At 39.7% G+C, this 25,437-nt stretch overlaps 11 protein-coding genes and 1 non-coding gene across 12 annotated transcripts; 4 read left to right on the top strand and 8 right to left on the bottom strand.

Annotated features, from left to right (window-relative positions):
• Positions 1–291: 291 nt before the first annotated feature.
• Positions 292–2,880, bottom strand: C5L36_0E04360 (uncharacterized protein; the record flags this gene model as incomplete). The annotated part of the gene is made up of 1 exon (XM_029467997.1): positions 292–2,880. The coding sequence occupies one exon, from the start codon at positions 2,878–2,880 to the stop codon at positions 292–294; it is 2,589 nt and encodes an 862-aa protein (XP_029323857.1).
• Positions 2,881–3,030: 150 nt separating this feature from the next.
• C5L36_0E04350 (uncharacterized protein) lies at positions 3,031–5,142 on the bottom strand (the record flags this gene model as incomplete). The annotated part of the gene is made up of 1 exon (XM_029467996.1): positions 3,031–5,142. One exon carries the CDS (start codon positions 5,140–5,142, stop codon positions 3,031–3,033), a length of 2,112 nt encoding a protein of 703 aa, XP_029323856.1.
• A 598-nt stretch (positions 5,143–5,740) lies between these two features.
• Positions 5,741–6,745, top strand: C5L36_0E04340 (uncharacterized protein; the record flags this gene model as incomplete). Its single annotated transcript, XM_029467995.1, has 1 exon — positions 5,741–6,745. The coding sequence occupies one exon, from the start codon at positions 5,741–5,743 to the stop codon at positions 6,743–6,745; it is 1,005 nt and encodes a 334-aa protein (XP_029323855.1).
• A 421-nt stretch (positions 6,746–7,166) lies between these two features.
• Positions 7,167–10,328, bottom strand: C5L36_0E04330 (uncharacterized protein; the record flags this gene model as incomplete). Its single annotated transcript, XM_029467994.1, has 1 exon — positions 7,167–10,328. One exon carries the CDS (start codon positions 10,326–10,328, stop codon positions 7,167–7,169), a length of 3,162 nt encoding a protein of 1,053 aa, XP_029323854.1.
• Positions 10,329–12,486: 2,158 nt separating this feature from the next.
• C5L36_0Etrna9I lies at positions 12,487–12,605 on the top strand. Its single transcript has 2 exons — positions 12,487–12,525; positions 12,569–12,605. It is a non-coding gene; the product is annotated as a tRNA-Ile (tRNA).
• A 2,189-nt stretch (positions 12,606–14,794) lies between these two features.
• C5L36_0E04320 (uncharacterized protein) lies at positions 14,795–15,498 on the bottom strand (the record flags this gene model as incomplete). The annotated part of the gene is made up of 2 exons (XM_029467993.1): positions 14,795–15,071; positions 15,497–15,498. Coding segments are annotated over 2 exons (279 nt in total).
• A 367-nt stretch (positions 15,499–15,865) lies between these two features.
• C5L36_0E04310 (uncharacterized protein) lies at positions 15,866–16,990 on the top strand (the record flags this gene model as incomplete). Its single annotated transcript, XM_029467992.1, has 1 exon — positions 15,866–16,990. The coding sequence occupies one exon, from the start codon at positions 15,866–15,868 to the stop codon at positions 16,988–16,990; it is 1,125 nt and encodes a 374-aa protein (XP_029323852.1).
• Positions 16,991–17,335: 345 nt separating this feature from the next.
• Positions 17,336–18,469, bottom strand: C5L36_0E04300 (uncharacterized protein; the record flags this gene model as incomplete). The annotated part of the gene is made up of 1 exon (XM_029467991.1): positions 17,336–18,469. One exon carries the CDS (start codon positions 18,467–18,469, stop codon positions 17,336–17,338), a length of 1,134 nt encoding a protein of 377 aa, XP_029323851.1.
• A 290-nt stretch (positions 18,470–18,759) lies between these two features.
• C5L36_0E04290 (uncharacterized protein) lies at positions 18,760–21,945 on the bottom strand (the record flags this gene model as incomplete). The annotated part of the gene is made up of 1 exon (XM_029467990.1): positions 18,760–21,945. One exon carries the CDS (start codon positions 21,943–21,945, stop codon positions 18,760–18,762), a length of 3,186 nt encoding a protein of 1,061 aa, XP_029323850.1.
• A 317-nt stretch (positions 21,946–22,262) lies between these two features.
• On the bottom strand, positions 22,263–23,090 carry C5L36_0E04280 (uncharacterized protein; the record flags this gene model as incomplete). The annotated part of the gene is made up of 1 exon (XM_029467989.1): positions 22,263–23,090. The coding sequence occupies one exon, from the start codon at positions 23,088–23,090 to the stop codon at positions 22,263–22,265; it is 828 nt and encodes a 275-aa protein (XP_029323849.1).
• Positions 23,091–23,261: 171 nt separating this feature from the next.
• C5L36_0E04270 (uncharacterized protein) lies at positions 23,262–23,966 on the bottom strand (the record flags this gene model as incomplete). Its single annotated transcript, XM_029467988.1, has 1 exon — positions 23,262–23,966. One exon carries the CDS (start codon positions 23,964–23,966, stop codon positions 23,262–23,264), a length of 705 nt encoding a protein of 234 aa, XP_029323848.1.
• A 724-nt stretch (positions 23,967–24,690) lies between these two features.
• Positions 24,691–25,359, top strand: C5L36_0E04260 (uncharacterized protein; the record flags this gene model as incomplete). The annotated part of the gene is made up of 1 exon (XM_029467987.1): positions 24,691–25,359. One exon carries the CDS (start codon positions 24,691–24,693, stop codon positions 25,357–25,359), a length of 669 nt encoding a protein of 222 aa, XP_029323847.1.
• Between the last annotated feature and the right edge of the window lie 78 nt (positions 25,360–25,437).

The raw sequence follows: 25,437 nt of genomic DNA, 5'->3' as shown, positions 1-25,437 counted from the left end.
CCTAGAGATTTTCCGCTTGCCGCGGCACAGAATTTCCCAACGGTTTTTTTTAGTCTCTTTTCTGAAAGGGAAAACATGCACTTTTGATTTGAATTAGTGTACAGGTGTAATGATTTGTTGGTGTATCTCTGTCTTTGGGAAAGTCCTTGTATGTAGTACTGTACATGTATATATGATGTGTGTTTGTATGTGTATATATGATGTGTGTTTGTATGTGTATATATGTATGTATGTATGTATGTATGTACGTGTGTATCATCAAGTGGTACTGCACATACCTGTATCCAGCCCTCACACGTTGTTTGTAAACGCATTCAATGGGGTGTTGCTACGAGTGCGTTCGTCAATAGAGTCCTCTCTCCTGCTACGAGTTGCCCGGATCCGGAACAAGGCCTCGTCCATGGTATCCATCACCTCGGTGATATAGTAAAAGCCGCCCTTGGATGTCCACGAGACAGAGTTTTCCTCATAGATAAATTTGGACGTCTTCATCTTGTTGAGAATGGAGTTGATGTTATTACCATCCAAACGATGGCCGGCTGGAACTATTGGTTTCAAACTGATGATTTTACAGCCAACTTTCAAATCCTGGAATAAATCAATCACCTTTTTGTTCAAGTTGGCATCAAATAGATAGTTGTTACAAAGAATAACATCACACCTATCCACCACTGCCTTCACAGGCGGATTATCAATAAACGATTGTTGGGAGAATAGCTTAGTTATTCCTGGATTCAAGCCCAACACTCGACATCTGTTGTTGAACTCGGCCAATTGCAAATCACCTAATCTCGATGCATGCTCCACTATTTCAACTCCGTAGCTCTCACATCCAAACTCAAGTGACGCTTGGATAACACAATTACCAACACCAGATCCTAAATCAATAAAGCAACTCCTGGAATTCAAATTGCATGCCCTGTAAACAGATGACAAAAAAGCTGGCATTAATTCACCATAAACCTCATTGGAAAAGGCCTTGTAATTACTCAATTTCTTCGAATCAGGTAGAACTCTCCTCAAATAACACTGGTTTAATAATTCGTAGATGACGCAAATTGAAAAAGCCTTCTTGTTGATTACATGGTCGAGGATCTTCCCATTATTCCTCAATTCATCAATTAAATTATTGAACTCATCAATACATTTCAATAATAAATCCAAGTCATTATCATCGAAGGCTTTAATGTATTTTCCAACAATACAATTTTCGGGATCCTGTAAATTCACAACTTTGACGCTCTCATCGGGCGGGAAAAACTGTGTACTTAAAATTTCCATATTTTTGCCAATTTCGTCAAATGGGTTGAATTGAAGTTCATCCTTCGGTAATGCTAGAATGTAGTCTTCCTTGTATTCGGAAAAGGGGAAGTGTAGCTGAACTCTTTGTAATTTATAAACTTCATGATCAGTTCTATACGTCTTTATCCTACGCTTCACCAGGTCTGCAGCAGAAACAATATCGGATGGGATCTGACTATCATTTTGTTTGTCGTAGACAAACGATTGAAAGAATGACCGTGTATCGTTGATTTCGATGTCATTTTTGTTTTCGTTTAAGTTTATGAACCAGATAGGTTCTGGTTCTCGCTGTGTCACTTCGTCTCGTGTCTCTTCCTCTTCTTTTGTCTCCTTCTCTAGTTTGTCTACTTCTTCTTTTTCCCCTTCCTCTGCTTTTATGTTAGCCACTTTTTTGGTGTGTCTCCTCATTGTTGTATTGTCCACGGTCTTCAATCTCTTCAACTTTGGGTGGTCTGCAGCTTTGTTTTTCAGTAGCCGTTTTCCCTTGGACTTTCTGTTAAGCTCATTCAAGTATTCTTTATCCTCATTCAGTCTTTCCACTGGTCTAACTTTCCTTCTCGAGCCATCAAACTGCGATCCCAGATTGGTATAGTACGATGAAGCCTTTAATAATTCAGCCAGATGTCCACCACCATAATAGTTCTTAGAGGATTTCAGTTCATTTGGATCCAGGTTTATTTCGCCAACGGCATCCTGTTTTGATTTCGATTTCACCCTATGGGGCTTTATGACACCCTGTTCAATCAACCTCTTTCTCTCGAGAGCCTTTAAACGTTTCAACTCCTTCTCTTTCTTTCTTTCTTCAGCTTTGGCCTTCATCTTTTCCGCCCGTTCTTTACGTATACGTTCCTTTTCGGCTATCTCCTCCGGTGTTTCCAATGTATGGGTAGTCATCGTTACCTCCTTATCTCCTCTGATCATTTCCTGGATCTTCAAGTCCTTTTGCTTCTGAAATTTCAAGCTGGACTCACGTACTCGAGATCCACGGAACGTCTGTGTATACCATTCAGCAGACGTTAGAAGTTGTGCCAATTCGTTTGTTACTTTCCTTTTCTTTACCGCTGGAGTTGTGGCAGGGTTTGCACTTGTATTTTCAACTCCATGTATACTTCCATTTCCACTTATACTTCCATTTCCACTTATATTTCCATCTCCACTTGTATTTTCAACTCCATGTATACTTCCATTCCCACTTATACTTCCAACTCCATGTATATTTCCATCTCCACTTATACTTCCATCTCCACTTATGTCTTCATTTCCACGCCCGCTTCCACTGACATCCCCGACTGTGGCTGTGGCCATAGCCTTACACTCCAAATGGCCATTTGCGCTTTCAGCAGGAGAAAGTGGGACGGTGTTCATATTCACGTTTGTTGGAGGCATACTCACAGTCATTACAGAAGAAAGGTATACAATGGCCCTATGAAGGAAACTTTCTGTAAAGGAGAAGAGAATGAACAAACAACTATAGGAGGAGGGGAAAGAAAGAGAAAAAAACAAAATGTTTCTTCCTATGTTTATGTTATGGTTCCACAGATCTTCGTCCAGCGTCTCTTCTTGTATCTCCTTCACCATTTTTCACCTCCACACAACAGAGGGCGATTTCCCCATTCTCTAGATTTCCGCGTGTACATAAAAAAAAAGCAAAAAAAATTATCTATACAGACACGGGATACGGAATTGACATTGTTTTTAAGAGGAGCTGTGTGTACGGTACAATACAAGTCAACCACGTCTGTTGACAAGCATGGAGACGGTCATTTCGTTCAAAGGATACGAGGGGTGGTTGCCTTTGAGGACTTCGATGGACGCCATCAATTTCCCATGTGAGAGGTAGCAGCGAGGAAGATTTAGAGAGTGGTATATTTGTTCGACATGGGACTGCAACTTGAGTGCGCCGTCTATGGAGAAGGTGTTTGCCATAATGATATTTCTCTCAATGTAGTTGGCGAGTCTCTCCGATACAAGGAGTTTCCAGGCCTCGTATGTCTGTGTGGACACCGTCCTTTGAAGGAACTGCAAATCTTTGGCCAATGTTGCCACTATGAAATCAAGGGCAGATGACACTGACGTCGACACTGACAAGCTATTACCCATGACGTTGATCCAATCTGCATTTTCTTGGAAATAGTCCTTCATGATTCTGTTGAACTGCACGTCAAAGTAATTAGTGATTAGTTTTGGGATTTTATTAACGATTTCCAACCTGTATCCATTAATGACTGAATCGAAAAAAGTACTTTTGAAATCATCCTCTCTATTGTTTAAAGACTGCCACAATTCAATGAAAATCAACTCGTCCCCCCATTTATCCAATGTTTCTATAATGTAGTTGGAGGAACACCATACTCGGCAGATGCGTTCCAATGTAGAAACCCCATCAACTTGGACTGTCTTGATATGTTTCAAAGCATAATATCCTTTCTTGAGAGTGTCGAAATAGAAATTAAGTAATTTGAGTTGAACCTCGCTTAGAAATTTCAATTGAAATTTCAATGGTAGAGATTGGTAATTAAAAGTTATACTTTTAAGTAAATTGACCAAATTGATTGAACTCTTTGTTGGTTTGGTGTATCCATTTTCAACAATATCATAATCCAATTGCCAAGCATCGTCCATATTGATGATTTCGTCAAACCGTCCATTAACAAAATCCTTTTCACTTTGTAGCCAGACATTCCAAACTTTGGTATGACATAGTATCAAATCATTGGTTAACCCATTCCATTCTTCTCCCGCATGCGGAATATAGTTGAATTCGTTCTTTAGAGCCCAATCAAACTTCTTCAATTCCAATACTAGATGGGATAACAAATGATGGTTACTATGCAAAACAAGGTTGTTGACTTCCAAACCAAACTTGTTGGTCAACAAACGTAGAATTGATTTAATAAACCACGTGGAGAAACTTCCATGGATCCCCCCATAGTGTGCCACTACTGTTGCAAATGAGTGGGCAAATACTGACTTGGCCAATGACAGCTTGTTTCGAAGGTATAGTAAAACATAATTTAGGGCAAATTCGGGCTTGTCGAGCCTATTGGTCTCTCCCTCTCCCTGGAAATGAAACACAAACTGTTTGGAGAAATGTGTCAGAATTGCATCAATTGCCCAAAACGTGCCCCCCGGGCCTTCCAATTTGGGTGTATTTCCAATTCCCTGTGGGTATTCTGCTCCTTCTACTTCTCCTTCTCCTTCTACCTCCTCTCTCTCTTTTGTCAACTCCTCCTCCAAACTTATCAACAACTGTATCTGCATCTGCAACTCCACAAACAACCCAAACTTCCGCACCCCATCCTCACTGACCTCACCTCCTTCCTCCCAATGTCCAACAACATCCACTACATCGTCTCTGACTCTCCCGACAATCTCTTCAACTTCTCCAACATCTTCAATCCCATCTCCTCCCACTCCACCAAGCGTCGCGTCGCTCCGCACACCCATAATTGCCTCTTTGGACACGCTCGAATCAAATGTTTGCACAATTTGCAAAACTCTCTCCCTGACACGTTTCGCCCTATTACAATGTAATGTCTTGATTTGCCCCATGATTTGAGCCTTCTCCTCTAACAGCGTCTTTAACGTGTCGTCTACTTCACCTTCATTGTTCCAATAACCGTCACTGCTAGCAGCAGCAGTAGCAGCAGCAGTAGCAGTAGCAGTAGCAGTAGCAGCAGTACTGTTGGTGCTCACTGTATCTTCGTCTTGTGGACGGCAGGCACTGCTCAAATGGACACACACATCGTCGACCCCTGCCAACGCAGCCACTGTCGCCACACGTTCATTGAGGAGCCGTGTGGTGGCACACGGCTCTCTATAGTGGATACTCGTGTTCATCTCTCTTAAAAACACTCACGATTTCTTTCCATACAGTGTGCTCCTCTCTAAATAATATTGGTAACAACAGTAATAACAATAATAATAACAATAAATGTAGGGACTATCGTAACACTATAACCTCTAATGGCTGTGTCTAATGGCTGTGTCTAATGGTTGTGTCTAATGGTTGTGTCTAATGGTTGTGTCTAAAGTGCTGATAACAAAACCAGTATCTGTTATACCTTATGGTGGTACAATGTACAAGTAATAAATAACTCGGACACGACTTCGGGCAACCCATTTTCGCTCAATCTCTGTTGGACGCCTCCCCCTTCGTGGTCCCTCTCTGTTGCCAAATCTCTCTCGCCCTTAATATCAAGGGGGGGGGGGGGGGAAATTTAGTGGAATATAGCGCATTCCCGCGTTGGTCATGAATCTCTAGTTCTCGACATGGGAGAACCCATTGGCGAGCATCTATAAAAGAGGGAGATTGGCCATAATGACGTTTAACAGACAAGTAATTACTGAAAATGAACTGTTGAAATGTTGGTTTCCACCTTTTTGATCTGACTATTTCCTCTCTTTAAGTAATTAGTCTTTAATCAAGCTGATAACAATGTTCTCCAGAATCTCTGCTAGACAATTCTCCTCCTCTGCTGCTTCCGCTTACAAGGTCACCGTTTTAGGTGCTGCAGGTGGTATTGGCCAACCACTATCTCTTTTGATGAAGTTGAACCACAAGGTCACCAACTTATCCTTGTACGACTTGAGATTGGGTGCTGGTGTTGCCACTGACTTGTCCCACATTCCAACCAACTCCGTTGTCAAGGGCTATGGTCCAGAAAACAATGGTTTGAAGGACGCCTTGACCGGCTCCGATGTTGTTCTTATTCCAGCTGGTGTTCCAAGAAAACCAGGTATGACTAGAGACGATCTCTTCAACACCAATGCATCGATTGTCAGAGACTTGGCAAAGGCTGCTGCAGACCACTGTCCAAACGCCGTCTTGTTGATCATTTCAAACCCTGTCAACTCAACTGTCCCAATTGTTGCTGAGGTTTTGAAATCAAAGGGCGTCTACAACCCAAAGAAGTTGTTTGGTGTCACCACTTTGGACGTTTTGAGATCCTCGAGATTCTTGAGTGAAGTCGTCAACACCGACCCAACCACCGAAACCGTCACTGTTGTTGGTGGCCACTCTGGTGTCACCATTGTTCCTTTAATCTCCCAAACCAAACACAAGGACTTGCCAAAGGAAACCTATGAAGCATTGGTCCACAGAATCCAATTCGGTGGTGATGAGGTTGTCAAGGCCAAGGACGGTGCAGGTTCCGCTACCTTGTCCATGGCCCAAGCCGGTGCAAGAATGGCCTCCTCCGTCTTGAAGGGTTTGGCTGGTGAAGTTGACATTGTCGAACCAACCTTTATTGACTCTCCATTGTTCAAGTCCGAAGGTGTCGAATTCTTCTCCTCCAGAGTCACCCTTGGTCCAGAAGGTGTCCAAGAAGTCCACCCATTGGGCGTCTTATCTACTGCTGAAGAAGAAATGGTTGCTACTGCTAAGGAAACCTTGAAGAAGAACATCCAAAAGGGTGTCGACTTTGTCAAGGCTAACCCATAGAGGTGAAACACAACAACCTCCTTTTTTAGCTTGAAAGAGACAAATTCTAAACAAAAAAACCGAATAAAAACACTGAACAAAACTGGAAAAAAAAAACATTAGACAAAGCTGCGCTGAATTGGCTCTAATACATTATGCTCTATCTTATATATAGTACATATGGACACGTTTTCCATTTCACCCTTTACATATAAGTAAAGAGAGGATAACACCAATAAACTTACACCTTATTCAATCTTACGATTATTTTATATTTATTTAGCTATTTATTGATAACTTAAATATCTAACTACATATTTATCTATTCATTTATTTCTTGATTCATTTATTGAAGCATTTACAAAATCACTTATACATTCTTTTGGCTCAAAAAGGTAAGCTACTTTAGATGCTCCTCTGAACAACTTTATAACCCTGTACGTCATCTGAGTGCCTTTAATTTGGCAATGGCCTTCTTGTATCCCTTCATGGCACTGCGCTCGTAGTAATTGGCAGCCATAACGAGGTTCTTCTCAACACCATACCCTTGTTCAAAACAAACGCCAATCATAAACTCGGCCTCCACCAATTCCCCTCCATCGGCAGCCTTCCTTCCCCAAAGAAACGCCTGTTGTTCGTCCCTCTTTAAGATGACTCTTCCATCGCTATCAACGGCTCCCGCTCCGTACCACCTTGCTAATCCCAATGCTGCATAGGTGTGTCCGTCAGCGGCCGCCTTACTGAACCAATAGATGGACTTCCTTGCGTCAATAGGATCCATTATACCTTCATTTGATTCCTTGTCTGATTTGAAAGAATGTGTGGGGAAAAAACCCTGCGAATAATAGTACCCAAGACACGCTTGACTCTCATTATGCCCTAATTTTGCTGCCTCCAAATAATACTTCAATGCTTTACCCTTGTTACACCATGCGTTACAATCCTTTAGCTCTTGGATCGTTTTGAGTGTTTTTGGATCCGATCTATCACTTAAACATAATATCTTAGAATCAGTTTGGTGCAATTTGGCTAACGTATACAACGCCCCTCTAGCATCTTGAAACGACCTCGTTGATATAAGTGGGTCGCTACCCATCACACTCTTGGATCTTAATGTTTCATAGGCTTGTTTATGATAGGAGATACTCAATGAGACATCTTGAATACATCCATTGACCCCGGCAAAGTGCATCATACCCAGCTGACACATACTGGATGGATCACCTAGTGTTGCACCTTTCTCAAAGAATAGTATACTTTTTGGTATATCTTGTTTGCATCCAACCCCACTTTCTAAACAACATGCTATACGATAACAGGCAACAGGATCGTTCTGCTGCATTGCAGATTCGAAAAATAATTCATATCCAATTCTTTCGTCTCTTTCAACTAAACCGGGATGGATACCTCCGCTATAGATATCTCCTAGATACAACCTTGCCCTTGTATCATTTGGTGCAACCTGAATCAATTTCTCCAACACCTTGATTGCTGTTGATAAAAACATTAACCTTTGTTTCTTCAATTTCTTAAATGGTAGAGGGTTCTTCCTGATCTTACCATCAATTGTCATTTGTGAGATGACTTCCGATTTACTTAGGGTCTCAAGTAGTAAGATAGCCCAGTTAAATTGAATAGACGGTGTAAATTGTTTATAATCTGCTAAAGCTTTCTCTCTTGTTCTTCTAAACGCACTTATACTTGTTTCCACAGAATCGCTACATTTAGATGGTAGAATGGGCTGGATAACGCCGTTTGATAAAGTCTCATATGATGATGGCGTAGAATACTTGATGAAGTTGGACGGTTCAATCGGCTTAGTCGCTGATCTAGCTTTGGACCTCACGGATTCCTCGGTCTTTGTTAATATCGGCTCTTGAGTGGGTTCCTGAATTGTCATTTTGATGGGGGTTTGAATTGTTTTCTCTGTTTTCACTCTTGGAGCAGGCACTTTGTCTTCGTGTTTATTGTTAATATCACTGCTATCTTTCTGGCTGGATATTCTCAGTGCTGCCTTTTCAAACATGTCATCCGTAATTTGACTAGGAATCTTCCTCTTAGACATCAACCTTGTTGAAAACTTCATTGTTTCATCATCAACTTTATCCACTTCATCGGATTCATCCCTCGGCTTGCTTTTATCCTTCGGTGTTAATGGAGTCGCTACATGGTCCATTTGGTATCCTGCCTTCTCAAATCCGGTCCGATAAATCGACTGCGAATAGGTCAAAGAACCGGATTTTTCAAGCTCTTCATATGATGGTGGCGGTTCATCATTGTCGTCATCATTGTTATATTCTGCTTCCAAATCTCCTTCGTCCCCTACAGATTGATCGGAGATTGATTTGTCTGTTGGTATCAATGAGCTCGCACTCATTCTCATTGAAGCATCAAAATGAGAGTCGACACGGCTATTCTCAGTTGTAAACAGATTGGCCTTTGGACTACTTGATAATGACCTTTTCTCCGGTGGCGGAGGAGGGGGCAACGGTGGGCCACTCAGCTTCTCGAGTCCATTTATACTGCTTCCTTTGCTATTTTCAACATATTGACTGGAAGAAACAAATGCCTCTTTTCCCACCTCATCGCCTTTCATGTTGTTGTTGTTGTTGTTGTCGTTGTTGCTACTCTCAGCAGCATCATGATTAATATTATTAGAACTTTTCTTGCTGGTTAACTCTTGTAATGCAAGTACACGTTCTAGCCGTTGAATTTTCTCTTCAAGTAATTGGATCTTGTCCACTTCAGCTTTGGATTTGGACTTGTGTACCTTATCGTCTTCCTCATCAGAATCTATTGTAAACACCTGATCCTTTGCACGCAACGGACGTGAATGCGATTCGGATGGAATTCTGCCACCATTTTGAATAGGTGGTATCATAGGCGCAACAGGTATAGGCGGCTGCGGTGTCGGCTGCACTGGTTCCAGTGCAGGTTCATCGTAATATTCATGAATATCAGAACGTCTATTGTGTGGATGGCTTTGGTATGGACCACTATAGGAACCCCTTTGTTCCTGATAATAAGGTTGTTCGTCACTCACAGGAAAGACCTCATGAGACCTGTGTGACCCTCTGTGTATCTGAGGCTGTGGTTGCAAGTGTGATTGCTGGGATTGATAAGAATGATGATACGCAGATTGTTGAGTCGCTTCTGAAGAATGTGCCGAATGTGGCACTATAGAAGGCTGCACCTGTGGTTGTACATACGATGGTCCCTGTGACTGCCCCTGGTGGTACCCAGTATTATATATATGTTGTGGTGGTTGTGCTTGTAGGGGCGGTTGTTGTGGTTGAGGCTGCACTTGATGATGAGGTGGAGGCTGCTGATGTTGACGAGAAGACTGTCTTTGTTTACGATGCGCCTGTATTGGTTGATTTGGCTGATAATAAGCCTCTTGAAAGGAGTTCTGTGCAAGCGGATGGTTAACATATCTCATTGGCTGTGGCTGATTATAATGCTGTCGTCCAGATGGGTGATCTTGTTGAGAATATACACAGTTTTGCGTATACGAACTATTCCCTGGTGGCGTCTCCACGTTTGACTGTTGAGGAAATACACTGTTCTCATTGAGAAGATTCGCCCTTATCTGAGACTTCTTCATTGCCTTCTGTGACGATATCTATTTTAAGGTTACAGAAAACTGTTGCAGTTAGCCTAAAACGTTCATTAGTCTCAAATTGAACAGCGCCATCCCAGTTTTCACACTTATTTTAAGGTTCTCCATGTTTCATCTCAAATTTTATATAGTGTCGCATATATCGGCAAATAACCGAGAGCTTGCCCCAAAAAATAAGCGATTGAGCCGGTTTGTCTTTTTTTTCCACCTCATCCCGTTTCGTTGGTAGAATTTCAAAGTACGCGTGTATCGATCTCATCCTGTAGAGAGTGCTTGTGGAGTCAATGCTTGTGCTATTATGGGCTCCCGGTTTCCGAAAACCCGGGATTGTCCCTACCAAGAATAGACCTTGAAGACAATAGTTTACTACTAGGAGTGTTTTGTTCAGGCGATTGCCTTGTAGCTGATACTATGCAAAACTTCCTATGCCGTCGTATTATTTCCCATACTAGCCAATGTAATTTGCCTTTCGGTATGCTAAAAATCTTGAAAGTTGCAAGTCAAGTTCATTTAAGTGCTTAATAAACATGACATCCAATGTTATATGGATTGAACTTGAATACATAGAGATGGATTAGAATAAACAAAACACTGATTGATTATTCCGATGTGGAATGACTTTTTTTTTTATCACACAGGTTTTCTTACTCCCAGTATAGGTTTTTATTTGGTAAGACTGTAGTTTGAACAGCAAATTGCATGTAGGTTAATAGATGTTTTTACGAATGGAAGACTCCTCATGAGCTTACCATTTTCGATTCATTCATTTCTTATTCCGGATAAGTGGCAGCATAAATGGCCATATCCTAGATTGGATAATTTCGTGCTTTTTATATTTTTACCTGTTTAAGATTTCCATACATATTCAGCTCAACAACTGCTTCCTGAAAACCCAGCCTTTTATCACTAAGATTATCGGCGTATGTAGATGCTTTTATTTCTGAGATGCCATAGAATACAAAAGGACTATATCAGAACTTGTATATTCTATAAGTACCTCATTAAATCAACCAGCTGAAAAGTGAGAATGTTAAAGCGTATATTCTTGATCATACTTTTTATGTTTTAGATTTTGTTTAGTTTTGAAAACCGGGTACCTAGGCATCTGCAAAAGAAATGGTGCATAAAATACGAATAACAAAAAATGCCACATATGACAAATATTGGCTCCGGATTAATATAGGTTTGGAAATGAAATGAAACTAAAAAACCTAAAAGCCTTGAGATTATAAGTAGCGGGCAAAAATATAAATTACAAGTACATCAAATGAAAAGACCTACATTCGAGCGATCGGTTGAACAGGAACGTGCTCTGGTTAATACCGACCGACTAAACACAGTTTTGTCATCATATCACACTATACGACTAGAAAGCATTTTGGATAATAATCCATGGGAAGTTAATAGACCTAGCCTAACTTCAGCTCACGAACAGTATTCAACACCTTGTATTGAAAAAGCGTTGAAATAAAGAGGTTGCTTAAATTTCTACTTCAAGATTTATGACGAAAGAGAACTAATGTGACTAGAAATTTTTGGAAAGAAACACATCATAATTTACGAAGTGAGTGCATGGTTCCCATTTTTTTCTCATTTAGAAATATATTCTACATTGGGATCACTCTCCATTACGAGTGTTTATATGACTCTTCCACAATAATACTGCTATAAAGGCAAGTGTTGACATGATTTACATTCCCTAAATTCTAAAGCAAAACTATCATAGTGGATGAATGTATGACTATAAGGAAAAGGAATACAATAAACAATACTCATCTTGATAAATAATAACATACAGAAACAGTATAATAAGGATAGATTCCTACTAAATTTACTTACGGCAAAGTTTTTGGTTCTCATGATGGATCATTATGTTCCAGAGAGTTTATCTCTCACTGCATGCAAATACCCTGAAAAGGTTTAATAAAAACAGTGTAAACTACCTATGAGAATAAGGTGTAATTCAAGCAGCGAAGAAGCGTCTGAATAGCAATCTCTATTTAGTAGACTGGTTTTCCTCTATTTACCTGTCCTTTAATGGTAGTTAGAGTATTGGTATTTCATTGTATCGTAAAATTAGTTTAATTACGTAATAAAGGAATCAGCGCATCTAACCGGGTGAGCGCGGAAAACGTTCATAAGAAGTGCATTAGCTCAGAGGTTTAGAGCATCGTGCTTATAGTTGTATTATAACGTCTATATCTACGTTACTTAACCGTTTCAGAAACGCGATGGTCGCGGGTTCAAACCCCGCATGCACTACTTTCTTTTTTGCTTTTTTTTGGCTATTTACCAATAGTAAAACCACTGAAGCATTTTTTTTTGTTGCTCTCTTAACTTTTCCAGGTAGTGAAATTCTTACTAGGGCAATGTAAAATTCTGGTTTCCGCATGTTTACATTCTCTGTGTCTCTTGGATTTCCACCATTCCTTTTTTTGTTTTGTAACTTCTGTTGAGTCCTACTTGGGTGAATAATAAACTGCTATTTTTTGTTTCTTAAAGGTTGCAATGTGACAGAACTTCGTACATGGTACACCTTCAATGGCACCAAAGCGCTTGTATAGACACAGTGCTGTTATTTTTGAGCCATGCCCTCGTAGAACCAGTTCAACAGCTGGTGAATTCTTGACTTGATCTAATGTTTCTATAATAGAAAGGTTCGCCATAAACGTTTTTATTCGTTTGCTGCTGTAATTAATAAAACGCTATTGACTTCAATTCGATATGATCCTATGTTTCACAATGGGATGGCTGGTGCTTATCACAACAGGTTTTCTCCTTGGAATCTGTCTTGCCTCATATTCTATATCGTGACACCACCAGTATAAGGGAATTCTAAGAGCAAATCTTTTTTTTTTTTCTACCACTAGCGGTACTCTAATCACAATGTATTTAACGCTCTAAACACTAATATATATTTTATTATTCATCAAATAGTTTCCCAGAAGTGCTACTACTTATAAATACATTGGAGACCTTGACAATAGTATTTTAACTGGAGTTTTGACACTTCATTCAGAGCCTTTCTTTCATTTTCATATAAATACACTATTGATCCACTTAGTTAAACACAGGGCCCCTTTACTAGCTCGAACTACCATTAAAAAACTTAACCATCATATCTCGTAGGTAGATTTCCAATACTTCGATTATATATATATGTTTTTATGTTCATTAATGTAATCTAATGCTTAGTTTCTCCCCCATCTTGAAATGTGTTTACACCAACAGGGCTACCAAATAATCGCCCGAAAAATCAAACGTCTATTGTTACCTCTATAAAATGTGTCATCCTCTTTCTGTGTTAGCTTCTTCCACCAATCAGTTTCTTGCAGTACCAGGATCTCCCCCATGTTCTAGACAAGTAATGCATACCTATTATCTACCGCCACCTTTATCAAGCGTGTCACAAATCTGAGTTTACAATGCTATAATAGCATACAGCCAAGTTACGAATAGCGCCATATTACCTTCAAAGGATTTATGAGGAAACAAAACAACAACGCTGGAGGGTATTAAGGAGGGACCAGATTAATGCTAAAAGAAATTCTAAATGTATTTTCACTATCTTTCTCATAGCAAGTGATCTATTGTTCAATTTCACAGCGATAGTTACAGATTTCATGATGAGTTTTCAGTGAAGGAATGTGCGTAGACTTACGTGATGAATGTTTGAAGGATATTTCATTTGCTAAACCAATGTTTCCGAACATACAAACTCACGATTATTGCGTATTTCACAATATCGGCACAGAGGGAGTCCATTTTGCCATTTTCACAGCAAGATGCAAACTCCAAATACATCACCGTGTAGACTCCCAAACAGATCTTCAATTTAACTGCACCAATACCTGGACACTATGCTAAACAAAAGATTATTTCAGATCACTTAGTCGAGTTTCTCTATATAATGGACGTTTTAGTCCCATGGGTTGATAGATAAAAGAAGTACTAGTGATGCTGAGTTCAGTAAGTGTCTTTGAGTTTGGCGACAAGATCTTAGATATGTGGAATATATGTGACTGAACTGAGAGCTCATTGTTTATATACTTGTTCATAAACCAAATTTCACCTTTTCTTTTTCTGAATCGTCGGTTGCCATCAAGTATATTTGAGTCTCCGCAGATAGTTGTGCCTGTAACTAATAATCATCGTGGGGATATGAATATTATAACAATAGACAGATACTAAGCACCTAGTATTCTTCACAGCCTTTGCAGTCTCACACCAGACAATAAACAAAAAAAACCGTACCTGTATTTGTAATTCAAATGCTTTTCTTATTAATGTTCATTCAACGAAGGACAATTTTGCAGAGTTGCTATCAAATATGGCAGATCAAATAAGCAAAATACAGACGCATGATATTAAAATTACTGAAAATTTCCTATTTATTTAGAAACTAGATAGATAGAGGTTATTATAAACTTAGAAAATCCCAAACAAGAAATTTAAGCTTCAGCTAATTCTCTTAAACGTCTGATGGTAGATCTGATAGTTGCAGCAGCTGCAGTGGAGACAGTGTAAGCACCACCAGCAACAGACTTCTTACAAGACTTACATGTCCAGATACCGGTAGCATCTCTTCTGACGGTCTTCTTACCACAGAAAGAACAATCGTACTTTGCGTGTTGTTGGATTTCCAACTTCTTACATTGTCTTCTTAAAGAAGAACCGTATCTGATACCGTACTTACCGGTGATTCCTACCTTCTTAGTTCTCTTAGCCCTATTAAAAAATAAAAAGAACATAATGTTAGTATTCCATAATTCTACCAACTAGAGGCATTGATAGATAGATTCCTATACGATTAAATGAGGATCAGCAAGTTCAAAGCAAAGTACTTTATTTTGATGTAGTTGTTTGGATGTGAGTTTCAGCAAAATGGAGTTTATTCATTAGATCGCAAAAGTGTAGAGTATAGACAAATTTTACATGTGTCATCTATTGAATACAACGCAAGCTAGCATATACTCCAGTGACGGTTGTATTGAGTGTTTGAAGTGGTTTCATATCTTGTCTAATAATTTTTAAGTTTATTCAATACTTGTTACATTAGTAGGCAGTACCTCAATGTTTAAGTGACACACAATGTCTCTGTCCTCGTCAATCATGGAATCTCATGTATCTAGTAGTGATGTCCCTGTACATACATTTTGTTGGTTGTTGGTATACTTTGAAAAAACCTGAAAAATCCAAGTGTAAGTGACTTCTGAAACTCCCTTGATGATGAAAAGTTATTGATACTTTCTCTCCCTCCTCAAGAGAGCTGAGAGACAGAGAGCGAAAGGAAAAACCATCTGGCCTCAGCGTGACTGTTTAGCGTGGGTGTCAAAAGAGGAAATTAGGGCTTTAAAAGAACCAAGAACGCACGTGATCTGCATTAGCCCTCTTCTTTTTCAGTTTCTCAATTTGGTGCATGTTTTTTCCCTGTTGATGTAAATGTTTGATTAGTGGTGAATCTTATGTTGATGTCTTTGTAAGTGATACGTTTGCATTAGCAATTCATACGGACACACAATATGGATGATGATGATGCGTTTTTATATGGGTCAGATACAGAGAATATCGATTTGAAGGAGGCGAATAATCTTGAGCCCAATGTTGATGCCATAAAAACAGATGAGAATACAATTAATCCATCATCGAAGGAAATAGCTTTACATGAGTCCAAGAACGATGAAATGGAGGTGGGGAGCAGCAAAGATGGAGGTGAATCTAAATCAAGTGATGCAAATGATGATAGTGATAGCGATTCAGATAGCGATTCGGATGTTGAATTTATCATTGGTTCACTGAATAAACCACCGCCAGTGGTAATACCAGAGCTGTTAGAAACCAGGAAAGACGAAGAAGAGAACAATGAAGAGGATAAGAAGAATGACGCCGAAGAAGCTGCAGCACCATCGGGCATGGTGCAAATCAAAACAGTGCCTGTTTTCACAACTTCACCAAATGGAATTAATATTGATAAGGTGGGTATGTATAATGATATACCGATTACAGAAGTTTCGCTTGATGAACTAAAGGATAAACCGTGGAGATTGCCGGGTGCCGATATGTCGGACTATTTTAATTATGGGTTTGATGAAGTAACATGGAGAGCTTACTGCGCAAAACATGAACGATTACAACAGGAAATCAACGCTAACAAAATGTTTCCCTTCAATCCAACAGGTAATAGTGGTACCGCAGGAGGCTCGATGCCATTTATGATGGGAATGCCTGGATTTATGGGAATGCCTGGATTATCAAACATGCCAGGTATGCCGAAAATGCCCAATATGGGGATGAATAATATGCTGAATAGTAATAACAGTAGCAACAACAATGTCAGTATGAATAATGGTGGCACCACGAATAATACCACTACTAGTAGTAATTTGAATAGCAAATTGCCAAACATACCAAACATACCAAACAAGCCAAATCTTCCAAATAATCCAAATTTGAATACACGAACTGCATCTGCTACACCGGAGCAATCGTATGCCAATTTACGAAATCAAAGAGAAAACGACAGAGACGATAAAGGTAATTGGAGAGACCGAGATCGTGGTCGTGATGACAGACGTGATGATAGGAGGGATGATCGTTGGGATGATGATAGGGGACCAGCTCCCAAGAGACGTAGAAGAAGGCGTTGATCCCGTATAACTAAGAAGTACATTATGTATGTAGTAAGAAAATTTATAATTAATCCAGTCTACGGCTATAAGTGTATGCAATTATAAATTAATGAATTTGTAAAATGGGACCTACTATTTAAATTACGATCTCTTGAGAAAGACATGCTTTTTGGTAACCCAAAATATTTTTTATTCTTGTTTTAATCTTGAGAATTCTTGTCTGGTAAAAAGCCCAAATAATAATATCCACCAACGATAGAATGGCCTTTTAGCCAGTTTTTCACTTAGAATCGTTTATCTTTTTACATAATTCTGGTTGTATAAAATTGTTATTAGCGTGATATATATAGTACATTGAATTCTTCAAAGTACAACTTCAGGATCAGAGCCACTGGCAATATTGCACTGATGCATTAACCTTTTCTCTGATGGATCCAATTCACCAGTAACTGAGTGGATGACACCTCTGTTATGGAAAATACACAAGTCACCTTGATTCCAAGCATGACAATAAATATTCTCAGGAGAAATGGCAGGCCTCATCATTTTGTGAACAATTTCCCTTGCTTCTTTCAAATCGGCAATAGTTTTCCCCGTTGTAGCATCAAGTAATTTGTATACACAGCAACCATGTACTTGTAAATGATGATTTCCGGTTTCAGGATTTGTCCAAACTAGTGGTAGCCTCTTTATTTTGGATTCTTCCCATTCAGGTAAACTGTCTAAAGATGCTTCTTTCCCTGGCTCTTCGCTGACTATTGTTAGTCCATCAGAAGTAGCTTTACAGTCGTTTATGTAAATGTAAGGATGCGGAGCATATTCAACAATAGTATTCAACGCCTGTTCTTGCTGGTCTTTAGAGAGTAGGTCAAAGGCTACTTTACCAGAAGCAAATGCAGTTGCTCCTTTAGCAATATCAATAGATTCATTAGTGTCTTCATAGATGATGGTTTGTCTATCATTTGAAGGAGGAACAATAAGGCCCAACAATGTCGTCACCACTGGTGGTGAAAGCTCGTATAATGCGGCATCAATATGCCATCTGTAAAATCTAGTTTGCTTATTAGCCATTTCGTCATTTGTGAGTAATTGCTTATGAAACGTTTTATGAGTTGGATGCTCCAATGTGAATTCCTTCATTCCTTCATGCCCTGCCTCAAATGAACCATTACCAACCATCATCACCTCTGGTCTTCTTGGAACACACTTGCCATCCTTAGCTAAAATCGACTTTGAAGAATGAAATAGCTCTTCCTTGTGTCCATAGTTAGTAGCTGAGGAGGGGTCGAATCTGACGTTCAGTGCATGTTGCGACTCAGGCTTCAATCCTTCCATTCCAGGGATGATCAACACAGAATGCTCAAGCAGTGCCTTCTTTAACTGCTTGAAATCAGACTCATTCAATTTCGATGGATCTGTTGTGTAAGAAGGCATGGTTATTTGAGCACCTAATTTCCGGCCCTGCAATGGTGTTACTTTGATAGTGTCTGATGTCATTGTGAGTGTTTTGATGGTCTTCAACCTCTTAATCGCCTGTCTTCAGAGAGGGTGAGAGAAAGTACTGGTTGCCTAAAGGACAATGTCTCCTCTATTTATATACCGCCCCCAACCACTGATAAGGGAATCGATAACAAGTCCGGATTTTTTTGGGCAACACCGGTATCCGGCGAAGAGCCGCGGCTAAATGTCCTTGCCGCGGTAACACATTTCCAGTACCTCCATCTTGTTTTCAGTGTTTGTTTTAGTTATACATTAGATTATACAGTAAATAGTATATAGCAGGGCACCTAGACCGCTATTCCATCCATAGAAACCATTACGGTTTTCAGCCATGGCTGTTTCATAAGAAGATGGATGGTCATAGATTCCTTGAGAGAACGCACCCACGCTTCACGCTCTTGAGAGGTATCACAGGTAAAGGAAATGGTTTCCTGGTTGGCGAATTTTATGATGAACTCGTTGTTTGGCAATGTGAGAATATCCGTAACTTTCTTCAGATTGATTTTGGCCTTTAGTTTATGATTCTCTAAGTTGTACGCTAGGAGGTCATGCTTTTCCAATTTAAAGCTTCTTCTAGTCATTAATTTCACATCACCACCTATTTGGGTCATTATACCTTGATGGGATAAATTGCCAAGTTTTCTCACCTCTTTCAGCTGATGCATTGCATTGGAGATGCTAACAGGTAGTGTTTCATTTTCCAACGTCTTTGGAATATACAACATTTGTATACGACAGGAACAAATAGGAGTTGGTTCTTTATTAACAACAGACCCACTCTTCGATACTGTAGTTTTCCATTCATTGAAACATGTCAATGAAAAAGTGGCTGGCTTTCCATGTATTTTATCGTGATACTCACTGAAAGTTATTTTCAATTTCCCACAAGACCCATCATTCCCGGTATATTCGGCAATTAAGTCCTTTTCTGGTGGTTGTTGTACTTTTCGACGAACTTTTTCAACTTCAGTCTTACCCAACAGTCTACCGAATTTGGATTTAGATTTAACTTTGCGTTCACTAACCACTTCGACGGTTTTCCCAACGGGTTTATCATATTTCACTTTTATTGTTATTATAACATCGAGTTTGTCCTTTACAATCAATTCGAATTCTTTATCAATCGGAATAACACCATTCTTACTGCTAATAAACTCAGTTTTAATACAATGAATACCATTATCTATGTTCAACTGAAATTTAGCATTTCTTTTCTCCAATTCAGGGAGTTTCAAGGAGTTTATATCATGAATTCTTAGAAATAGCCGTCCCTCTAGAACCTTCGCTTGTTCAACCTGATGTTCAGAGTGTGAATTTGAATCTGCAAGAGTCGCTGTTACTGGTTTGGGAGTTGGCTCGAGAAATGGGTTTAGTTGATCATCGTCAATTGCATAATGAGAAATATTCTGTTTTGATTTTGATGGAGACTCAGCAAATTCTTCAAATATATCATCAACAGAATCATTATTCGGATCATATGATTTGTTGACCTTTTTGTGTTCAAACTTAATCGGTTTAACAGGGGATGATTGAACTGATTTTGCATGTTGATGAATCTGTGATTGTAGTTGATGCTGTAGTTCTCTGTGTGATTCTTGTTCTTTCTTTTGTCTTAATTGTTGCTGGAAATGTGCAATCATCTTCTCACGAGCAGGAGATATAGGAGACTTTTGTTGTTGTTCAAATTCAATTGGCTTTAATGAAGTGTGAATCGAACCAATGGTATCAATATCATCAACATTATCATCATCCTCATACTCCAATACTCCTTCGGATATACCTAAGCCAGGCACAATTCTAGACATACTTTCGTTCTGATTAAACTGGTAGATTTGTTGATGTTGAGGCGGTGGCATAAGCCTTACGTTATCTGCTTCAAAATCTGTTTCTTTGTATAGGTAAGATTCAATATTTTTCTTGTTCAAACGGTGGAAGGTATCTGAATGTGTCAACTGATACAAGAAATCATTTGACAGCTGTGAACTTTCACGATCATTTTCACTCCAAACAGATTTCAAGACATCAATGCTTGACTTGTTCCTCTCGTGATGAAAGTTAGGCTCTGGTTTTGGATCCCAATTAGCTATCTCCTTTTGAATGGAAGTTTCCGAGTCGGCACTCAGATCGACAGTCAAGTCCTGCAGTTGCAATGAGAGCTCCTCGGGCTCATCATTTATATCATACTTTATCACGGAATGTGAAGATTCGTTGTCGCTTACAGCATCGTTTACACTACGTACTTGAACATGGTGATATCCTTTGACACCAACTGGAAGAACCTCTAATTTATCATAGATAGAATTTGAATTTAATATGTGGACTGATTTTGGATTCGATGTATTTACAATTAGGGATTTCTTAATTGGTGTATGAATACTATCAAATTCAACGTGTTTCTTGATTGGTACGTTATAATTTTTCTGTTTTGACCAAATATTCAAAAGCTCTTGTTGTTCTCCACGTTCTATACTAACAATTCGATTTGAGGTAGTTGAAGCACTAGTATTCGATGAATTCCGGGAGTTTAGTTTTCTGTTAAATTCAATGAATTCAGTATCGAAAATGTCATCTTCAAACGGCAAATCCAGCTGGAAATCACCATGAAGTGACTCAATTTCAGTATTTTCAACAACAGATTTTTCAATCTCTTCTTCAAACATGTCAAGAGGGGCATTGTTTATAGTATCGTTTTGGATTGTTTCATTAGCCATTGAATCTTCCGAGTATTGTGAACTGGGCGAGTCAAAAGAATCTTCTCTTTCTTTGTGTTCATCTATACCCATCTCTACATGTTCCTGATCTGCATTGTCTTCATCCATGCTATTTTCGTTTTGAAATTCTTTATCTCCATGCACATTGTCATCATCATATTTCCCATCTTCATCTTCTTCATCATACCCTTCTTCTGCAGATTCAAAGACAGTATTCCCCGTGGCGCTACTAAAATTCCGGGATTGGATATGGTTGCTCGAAAAAGACCTTATGATACCACCAACAAAGTCCGAGAGTGACGACGACCTCTTATGTTGGTGCGATAGTTTGACATCTTCCCTAGTTGGTTCTTCACTTTCAATGGAATCATTGACTATGATGGTGTCCAATTTGACATTTGTACTGATTGTTGATTTCATAGATTCGTTTCTGTTGAAATTTGGATGGTGTTGTTGTACAGGAGACTGCACAACAGTCTCCTCATCACTATCACTGTAGTTTAAATTGGGCATTGATTTAATCGAATAATCGGACGGTGAAAATTGTATAGCCGGTAGTGGTTTACCCTTATGCGGAGAGACATATGGTTTTGGGCCTATTGGATGGACCGGCTGTTCTAGAGCAACAACCGAGTCATCAACGTTCAATGGTTCAGTCGTCATGCTGGAATCTGATTCCGAAGAGGGATGGATGGTTTCTAATTGGTTTATCAAATCGTCAACTGATTGGTTTGCAGCGGCCAATATATCATTCAATGACATTCCCGGATGCTTGGTTAGAGGGATATAATATATCTATAGAGTATATAAAGAATGAAAATACGGGAAAACCACAGTGTTTATCCAAACAGAGGAAAACCCTAAATAAAAAAAGTTTGTTTGTTTGTTTTCTTGTGATGAAGTACTATAGAGAAACTGAAACTAAATATGCATATTCTCAAGGCGACCAGAATTGCCATATGAGGCAAAAGGTAAACATTGGCGCGGCGAGGCTCTTTAGCCAGTTCTCCTTCCGAAAAGGGAAGGAGAACTGAGAAGGGAGGGAGGCTCAGCGTCTGTTTGAATATTTGAAACATATGCTAGTCCTTTTCGTTTGAGAAGATCTTTGAGATTTGCACTTGTAGTTGGCGGATAATTTCACTTGTATGGTGTGATATTGCATTGTTCACCAGTATACGGTGAAGATTCAACGTTTCTAAGATTTCATCAGTGATGTCCTTATCGGGGAGTTGCAGTTTTTTATTTGCATCAATTGTTAAATCTTTCAATACATCCAGTGATATATTATTGATATCTTTGAAAGCATTGCAACTTTTAATTTCGTCGATGATTTTGGAGGAGACCTTCTCAATATCATCCAAGATGTCGTCTTTCCTGTTATTCAAGTCCTCAATTAGATTTGGCAGCAATCCCAATTGCAAAACGGAATCGAATCCCATTTTCCCCTTTGCTGCATTTTGGGCAAAGGTTGCAAGTGCCCAGCTTTCAATTTTGGGACCAATCCAGGGCTGATTTGAAGAAAGTCTAGCACATTGGGTGAATGTTGTCTTGTTTGGATCACTGGCAGGTTCGTATTGTACAGTTTCATAGACTTTGAGTAAATTTTTCATTGTTAAATTGATACTTCTCATTGTAAGAGTTTGATTTTGTAAATTTATTATTGAAACTTCACGTACATAGCTGACATTAACATTAGGAATTATAACCTGTAACCAAGAAGGGATATTTTGTTCACATTTGATCAGTCTCTCTGTGAGTAACGTCTGTTGGATCGGATCGAATTCTCTGTTGAGAACGTCCACGGCGACTACATGGGTGGACATTTTATTTGGGTATTTTCTCCAGTTTGCCGCCGAGACGTAATCCCATGGGTAGTCAAAGACAAGTGTTTGGTTAAATTCCTTCATGCTATTAGACGGTTGTACGAGTGAGTGAGAGTGGGAGGGGAATGTCAATATGGCGATGCACCAAGACGGGGGAGAAGGAGGGGGAGGGGGAGGGGGAGGATGGAGAATGGGGAAGTGTACACAAAGTCGTTGTAGAGTGTGGATAGACAATACATGTTGATGATCCAGTAACTAGTTCCCATGGAACCACTGCATTGAGATATTTTGCAGACCATGATCCGCATCTGTGAGACACCAACTTCTCTTTGGGGATTTGGCAAAGAATTCTCTCGTTGTAATACCCTTCTCCCCCAACCATATATGGAATCCCAATAGTAGCGCCATATAGGGCCAAGTAAGAGATATGAGGATTCCATTAGCGAGGGCCCATTTAGAGGAGTGGATTCCGTCAAGGTGGATCTTGAGAAATGACAGTACCATCAATAACAACATTGTAGAATTCCCCATCAGTAAGAAGGTAATAAAGTACCTATAGTTTTGGTAATGGATACAATTATTCAACCAGGGGCAATGATGATCACATTGTGGGAAACAGCAATTGCATTTAGAACAGTGTGCGGCGCGGTGTGGACGCCACACGTTGCATGTGTGGCAATATTTGGAGAAATTGCATGTATTGTAAACAAGGGGAATTTCCTTTGAATCTTTAATGTCTATAATATGGATATCCCTTGGAATTCCTCTACATGGTATTGCCGATTTGATGAGAGAATAGAATGTTAGAGACCATAAATACAAGGTAATTATTGGAATCGACCTTGAAATCTCCCAATAGGTATGTGCTATTCCAACTAAGAAACCGACGAGTGGCGCAAGAGCGAGGGCGCACGTGCCGGCGAGGGCGTGGCGCGTGGCGAGGGCGTGCATGCGCCACATGCGAGTAGAATGGAATAAGGAAAGGGTAAGAGGGTATTAGAGGAGTGGTGTAAAAATGACACCAATAAAACTAGTAGTGTCAAAACCACGTAATTGTAATTAAATGTACACTCTACAAGAGTAATGGAGTGTAATGGAATAGAATGTAGTGGAATGTAATGGAGTATAGTATAGTATAGTAAAGTATAGTATAGTATAGCAGGGGTACAATTTAATGCAAATACCAAAGTTCAAGCCGGGAGCGGAATTGGCATAACTTTGGAATCGTCCAATGCAGCGGGGGCTGTTCGCGAAATGGGAAAAAGGAGGAGGGGGGGGGAAGGGGAGAGTCTGAGGGTCTGGGGGCCTGCGGAGACAAAGTTGAGGGAATTTAAAGGGAGGATGCTGCTCCTGGTGGTGGTGGTGGAAGTGGTGCGCCTGGATTGTTGTTGTTGCCCCCCCTTCTTTTCCTACCGCCCCTTGTCATCCCCAGGTTCGCACTACTATTTGCCCATCGTTTGTTTGCATCCCCCTTGCACCGACCCCCCACCGAATCCCGAGTCCCCAGTTCCCTGTTTTGGATCTATTCCCCCGTCTTCAAAAAACAAGTAACTGATAAACAAGAGTTGTTGATAAAACTAGCCAATATTGAAAATATATACAATTTAGTGATTTGATAGATTGGTAAGATTGTTGAACTGCTTAAAAGAAACTACACTACATCTCATTATTTAAACATAAGAAAATGGCCGACGAACTCAAGACCGTTAAGGATTCCCTAGTGGCGTCTTTATTTGCCCTATCTAAGGCTGCCAATGAGGTCTCTAAGAATATCATTGACCTCAACAACTTGGTTGACACTTCTGTCTCTTCCTCCTCCTCCTCTTCTGCCACCTCGTCTCTTTCCAACTCTCGTAGACTGAAGAAGAAGAATGATATCGAGGCATATGACGTTGTCGAAGATGTCCCTCATGACGAGTTGTTGGCCCCTCACGTTATTGAGAAAAAAGTGCGTAAAAGGAAAGCCATTAAAGATCCAAATGCTCCAAAGAAACCATTGACTTCATACATTTTGTTCTTCAACTCTTTACGTTCTCAAGTTGCTGAGAAAAATACAGGCATGTCCCAAACGGAAATTGCAAAGTTAATCTCGCAACAATGGAAGGAAATGCCAGATGAGGAAAAAGCTTATTGGAGAGGCCTCTATGAAAAGGAAAAAGTCCGTTATGATTCAGAAATGTCTAAATACAATGCCTCCAAATTGCCCGATTTGACCGACATTGACCATGGTAACATCGACATTGATGATATCATCATTCCTGAGTTGGACATGGATAACCATGGAGGTTTAGATCAAGACGAACCGAAAAAGAAAAAGTCGAAAAAATCAAAGAAAGTTAAAAAAGACGAGTAGTTACTCCTTAATGAAGGAATATGGAAGTCTTAACCTCTAAATGGAGTCGTAATTTCCTTGAATACGTTGTTCAATAAC

This window comes from Pichia kudriavzevii, chromosome 5, assembly GCF_003054445.1.
Source record: "Pichia kudriavzevii chromosome 5, complete sequence".
Taxonomy (NCBI): domain Eukaryota; kingdom Fungi; phylum Ascomycota; class Pichiomycetes; order Pichiales; family Pichiaceae; genus Pichia; species Pichia kudriavzevii.
This window is presented reverse-complemented; position numbering and strand designations above follow the sequence as displayed.